The sequence below is a fragment of the Cryptomeria japonica genome, chromosome 3 (assembly GCF_030272615.1).
Source record: "Cryptomeria japonica chromosome 3, Sugi_1.0, whole genome shotgun sequence".
Classification (NCBI taxonomy): domain Eukaryota; kingdom Viridiplantae; phylum Streptophyta; class Pinopsida; order Cupressales; family Cupressaceae; genus Cryptomeria; species Cryptomeria japonica.
The window spans coordinates 735,941,661-735,947,843 of NC_081407.1; the positions used below are offsets into that span (position 1 = coordinate 735,941,661).

The 6,183-nt window shown below is 32.6% G+C and overlaps 1 protein-coding gene across 1 annotated transcript; it reads left to right on the plus strand.

The window, feature by feature from the left end:
* The first annotated feature begins 1,189 nt into the window (after positions 1 to 1,189).
* LOC131074914 (plasma membrane-associated cation-binding protein 1) lies at positions 1,190 to 3,199 on the plus strand. The gene is made up of 4 exons (XM_058011651.2): positions 1,190 to 1,490; positions 1,630 to 1,719; positions 2,311 to 2,395; positions 2,486 to 3,199. The coding sequence occupies exons 1-4, from the start codon at positions 1,386 to 1,388 to the stop codon at positions 2,842 to 2,844; spliced, it is 639 nt and encodes a 212-aa protein (XP_057867634.1). The 5' UTR covers positions 1,190 to 1,385; the 3' UTR covers positions 2,845 to 3,199.
* The last annotated feature ends 2,984 nt before the right edge of the window (positions 3,200 to 6,183 follow it).

Consider the following 6,183-nt stretch of genomic DNA (forward strand, 5'->3'; position numbering starts at 1 on the left):
CTCTAAGGAGGAAATTGATCTAGTAAAACTCCTTAATTAGTTATATAACCATCAACCTCATTCTTTTCTCTATACTAATGTACAAATGTTATCTTTTCAAATATGCTATTATAAGTAGTAATTTCCTTTATAAGAGAGCATAAATGTCAATTGCAGAATTTTATTTTTTTAACTATTTCTATCATTAAATTTAGAGTCTCCTTCAACTTCTATCATGCAATATCCTTTCACATAAGATGCTTTTAATCCTATTAAGAAGACCTCTCTCTCTATCTCATTATTTGTTGTCAAACTAAGATGTACAAAACATCTCCTAAAAAAATTGTCAAAATAGTTTCTTATGATGAAACTAGCCATTGTCACACCAATTTAAACTATCTCTTGTCAACCCCAACTTATTACTTACCACATCAAAATTCAATTTCACATATTCTCAAATCAAAATGAACAAAAACAACTCATAAAACATCATCAAGATAATTTCTTACATATGATGAAACTAACCCTTGCCAACCCCAAATTATCATTCACTACTCCACCAAAATTCGATTTTACATCCTTAAATACCTACCAATGTCCTTGTCTATTCCTTATTTCTGAATTAAGATTTTACATTAAAATACTATTAAACTCAACTCACAACTTTTTATAATTATATGAAAATGGTTTAAACTCTTATTTTTGAAAAAAAAAAATTAAAATTAAAATTAAACAAATCATAAACATAAAATTTAATACATTTTTCGATATAACAATAAAAAAACCCCATATATAATTTACATTTAGGGGATGAAACACTTTTAAGTTCAACAATTTAGATTGATCGACATCATTTATCTAAATTTCCTCCCTTCTCAATTTGGAAAAATACTCCTATTTCTAATAACCTTCCAGAAAAGAATACAAAAAATGCACGGCTTTGTTTGTGGTGACGAAAAATTACGAAAAATGCACGGCTTTGCTTTGGTTGGTTTTTAGTTTTAAAATACTTATTAATAATTATTTGTGTTAGTTGTGATATGAAGGAATCTTGTTGATAAAAAATGGGTTTTAACGTAAGTTTATGGGATGACAGCTGTAAACTCCCGGCTACGTGAAGTGGTTATAGACGAAGCCAGCGAAGAGAGTGGGTCCATGCGCCGCTGCTTTTACTTGTCAAAACAGCAAGACAACGCATATTTGCTACTGCGTTTTCATTCCTCCTCTCCATTTTTATTATTTATATAACCCTATGCAATTCAGAGTAGATCGAATCTTGTATTAGTTTTAATCTGGAATAAAAGACGAATTGCGACTAGTTTGCGTCAAGAGATCCAGATTCGGGAAAGTTGTGGTCGGGATTTTCAGGAGGAGCTCGGCAGGTCAAGGTTTCGAATCTTGCAAGGATGAGTTATTGGAAAAGCAAAGTTTTGCCTAGAATCAAGAAGTTGTTGCCCGGCAAGAAGAAAGCGGCGGCGGCAGAAGCATGTAAATCTTTCGAAGCCTCCAAGGTTTGTCATGTCTAATCAATCCTGCGACTCAGTAATAAAGTTTCGTCTTTTATGTTTCAGGTTTTGATTAGTAACCCTGATAAACAACTGAAAGCGCCTTTAGATCTTTATCAACAGTTTGCTCTGTAATTTGTGACAGGAATCCATAGAGAAAGAGCTTGAAGAGAAGAAAGAGGAGCTTCAGCCTAAAGTTATAGAAGTTTACACGCCACTTGACGCGGAGATTAAGGTCAGTCAAATTATGTCTGATTTGAATAAATTTTATGGAAATTCGTCACTTTCTGGAAATAATTTGCTCTGGTTGCTCTTTTTAAAAAGGAGTTTGACTCTTTTTTTCACGCTTCCTCATAATTGAGATTCTGCTTCCTCTATCGAAAAAATTTGACAATTTATCTTCTTTTCGAGTATATTCTGACGAATTCTGTTTCCTTTTGCAATATGTTTACTGAAATCTGCCTCTATCGAATAAATTTTGACGGATTCTATATTTTCTTCGTTACTCCACTTCTTTGATGTAACTTCTTTATCGAACCGCACCTATTTCTCCAATAATTTTGTTGAACTTTTTCTCTTTTGTCAAATATTTTAGCGAATCGACTGCTAGTAGAGCTCTGCGTATTTTAGTAGTTCGAATTTTATTGAATCGACTACTAGTAGAGTTCTGTGTATTTTAGTAGATCGAATTCTACCAGTTCTTTAGAGCAATTTTGATCGACGGTTTTTGAAAAATTTATATGTAGTCTAGTTACAATTTTAGTTATTTCTTCTGATACAATAAAATCTTTCCATATCTGTGCGAAAATCTTCATCCTTCGTACAGACAATCGTGAAGAATCCGACGGAGGTTGCCATCAAAAAGCAAGCGCAGCCTGTGAAAAAACTTCTGGAAGAACTTACCAAAATAGGTAAATTCTGAACTCCAAAATACCTAGCATATTTGGTGAATATAATGACCGGTTGGAATCTCACAGAAAATTTACCAAAAACATTGACAGAATTCCCTGGAGCCTCAATGGCCAGCGAGGCAGCTGGCAAGTATGGCCCAGTGTTAGTGCTGGGCCCCGTAACGTACGTACTACAGAAAGCGTACACGTTCATTCCAGAGGACGTGGAAGAAGCTACTCCACCTGTAGAAGCAGCTCCGTCGATTGACACCAAAACGGAAACAGAAACAGTCCCAGCCGAACCCGAAACTACTGTCACAACCGTGGTCGAAGAAACAAAGACCGAGGAAGGATTTGTCGAAAAGGTCGAGAAAATCGAAGAGACGAAAACCGAGGAAGAAGTTGTCGTAAAGGTAGAGACAATAGAAGAAACAAAGGCAGATGACGGAAAGACAGTGGTGGCCATTTAAGAGACGGAACTGTGACAGTTCCTCAGCCGGAACCCGCCAAAGCCTAGAGGAATCGGTGCCAACTGCCAAACATCTGTCTTTATATTGTTTATAATTGTTAAAGGGATTAGTATGTAAGTAAAAAACTGTGTAAACCTAAGCATATGGAGTTTCTTGTGTTATATGATTTCCAGTGGATTGATTTGGATAAGTGGGAAGTAATTACTTGGACGATACGCGTCTTTGTATTGTATTTCTCTCAAGCTTTATTAGCAAGGAAAGCAAATTCTTTTAATTTAAAATATTAAATTATACAAACATCTACACCAGTCTACATTTGTGTAGAGCTGGAACTCTTTGGGATTGATTTGTTTTATTTTGGATTCGATAAGTGTGATTGATTTTTTTTTTTTGGATTGAACATATATGACAGAAGACTTGGAACGTGACGAGAAACACATTTTTTTGTTTTTATAGTTAAAATAATCGATCATATTAATAAAAAGAAAATGTCAATTTGCTTGTTCTTTTGGTAGCCAATCCAACGATAGTACAGAGAAGCACGCAAAGCTTAATTGTAATATAATAATAGAAAGAAGAACTCAATTTACTTTGTTCTTTGGATAGCCCATTCAAAGATGTTAGAAAGAAGCAACTCAAGATTTGTAGGGGTGAAATTTGTATGTTATAAAATTTATTTAATTTTGTCTTTATGTCGAAAGAATGTTTTATTGTAATTGTATATTAAATGACTTAATTGTGTTATTCGTCTTATCTTTTAGAGATGGCATAATCATGTGTAGTGTGGGCTCATTTTTTAATTTCTTTCTTTAACTTTCACATGTATATTCTTACATTCTTATATATTTTCATACACACTTCATTTATTATGTTAATTATTGCTTTTATTTTTATTTAATATTATTTTATCAATTATTAAGTTTATCTAGGATTTTAGGAATATTTAGTTACCCTCATATGGCTCTCATGAGAGAATATACACAAATAACTATTACGAAACCACAATATAAAAGAATACATAAACATATTGTCAAGATAATATAAGATGTACTTTGGAAAAAACCCTAAAAGGGAAGAACCCAACCTCCAAAAGCACTCACAAACAAAGATTGCAATATACTTGGATAAACAAAGATTGTAGTACACTTGTAGAATCTCCATGCAAGATTTTTGAAATGTCAAGCTCTTAAATTACTCTCTATCAATTCCAACATCTATAGCTCAAGACTCATTTTTGTAAGAAGACAAGAAATAACCCATGTCAAGAAATCCTCAAATAAGCCTTTTATGACTAACATCCATATATCAAGAATCATTCTCATGAAAAAATAAAGAATGAAATAAAATATATTTGAAAGAAAAGTGGGTAATACCTATCAAATGTTTCACCACTAAAAGAACAAAGAGTGGGAAACGATATTTCTCCTTTGGGATATACCAAGCCACAATGAATCTCTCCAAGAAAAATCTCCTCAATAGGTCCATGTTGAGCTCACATCCATTCTAGGTGTAGGCTGGACTTGGTCTTCTTACTAAAATCTCATCAATGAATGATCATCTCAATTAATGGTCTCCAAAAATAAGAGATCTCTAGCCTCACCCAAATTTGGTAGAGGTGCACAACTAATAATCCCATGCTAATTAAATTCTAATGTAACACTATGATTGTTGGTATGATTAAGATATTTTACCTATCTAGTTTACTAGTAGGACCTATTCACATGCTTAAGTTAACCTAGGTCTTCGACATATTTCTCTGTCTTATTGTCAAGTAGGTCCTATCTTATTTGGCATTTAATTTTGGGGGTTTGACTTGTAATACCCTAAAAATGGTCATCTAAACCATGAGCCCCTAATCTCAGCAACGTCACCAAGGTCCTAACCAAAGGCAATTAAATAAATCTTGAGCACACAATTAATTTCTAAAATCATCAATGTCAGATGGCAAATTAATCAACCAATATTAATTAAATATTTATTTAATTAATTGATCATTCCAAGTAAATCATTTTTAAACAATTATCCTATTTATTTTATTGAATATCCTAGCATATTTAATTAATAAATCAATTTTCCATTAAATCATCAAAAAGAGGAATTAATTTGAAAAAAAAAGAATTAAAATTTGAGAAAAGAAATCAAATGGAGATAATCTTGAAAATTGAAAAAAAAATTGAAAAAAAATCTCAAAAAAGCAATTAAAACAATTAAATCTCAAAATTGAATTAAAATGAGAATAAAAAAAAAATTCTTGATTTTATCTTAATTTTAGTTCAGTTTCCTTTAAAACTGAGAAAAGTAGCCAATCACATCAATTCACCTGGATTGTGCTTCTTCTGGGAAAATCTTGACCGCTCATCATCATTTGATCTCAGTCGTTGGTTTCTTTCTGAATTTTCTATAATTTCAGGCTCTCATCTCCTAATCAAAGATCTTGGAGAATATATTGTTATTATGTTGTTTTTGCTCTAGGTTCATTGAGATATTTTATATTAGTTATTGCATCCTTAGTCAAATCATCTAGCTTAATATTGCTTAAATCATGTTAGATTAATCATGCATATCTAGCTTAAATCATGCATATCTAGATTAATCTTGCATCCATTTAGCTTAATATCATGCTCATATAGATTAAAATCCTTCATTTCAGTGTTGTCTAGTCATTGGATAGCTTAGCAATCTGAGAGCAATCTAAACTCACATCTACTAGAAGGCAATGGGTCGCTTTGTAATGGTTTATTATTCATTGATTTTTTATTTACTAACCATACATTTAATGACTTAATTGAAGTGTTGTGCATTTCAGATACAGATACAGGTCCACTTTTCACACACATTTTTGGCGTCCACCGTGGGGCACGACATTCAATACTTCGGCCTCAAAATCACTTTTTTTATCCTACAAGTCTCGTCCGTACAGTCGCTACTAAATATCGTACAAGTGTTATTACTGCATTGTACGACATTCTGTCAAGGTCTATGTTTTATCGTACGAATCAAAAAAGGGGCTCGTATGAATTTCTACTCTGAATATCTGATTTTGTGTTTTGTCGTTCGACTCTGTGGGAATAGTCGTACAAGTAACTTCTTCGTTGTTTTCTTCTGTGTTTACTCATTCGGTTCTGTGAGAATTCTCGTATGGTCAGGTGAGAATACTCATACGAGTTACTGTTTTGTCATATGAAAAACAGAGAGTTTTTGTTTTTAGAAATTTGCTTGAAATTAGGCTTGTGGAAGGCCAATATATATATGAAATATAACATTTAAGTATAAGAAAGTTGTTTGAGAGGGGTTTCGAACCTCCAGGAGTTATAATGCAAAATCTAGTTTTTGGAGGAT

What these genes read in the sequence shown, in the direction of transcription:
- LOC131074914 (XM_058011651.2), top strand. Translation starts at nt 1,386, where the DNA reads ATGAGTTATTGGAAAAGCAAAGTTTTGCCTAGAATCAAGAAGTTGTTG. An exon ending in AATCTTTCGAAGCCTCCAAG is followed by an intron (nt 1,491 to 1,629) that starts GTTTGTCATGTC and finishes AATTTGTGACAG; the next exon opens with GAATCCATAGAGAAAGAGCT. An exon ending in GGAAGAACTTACCAAAATAG is followed by an intron (nt 2,396 to 2,485) that starts GTAAATTCTGAA and finishes AAACATTGACAG; the next exon opens with AATTCCCTGGAGCCTCAATG.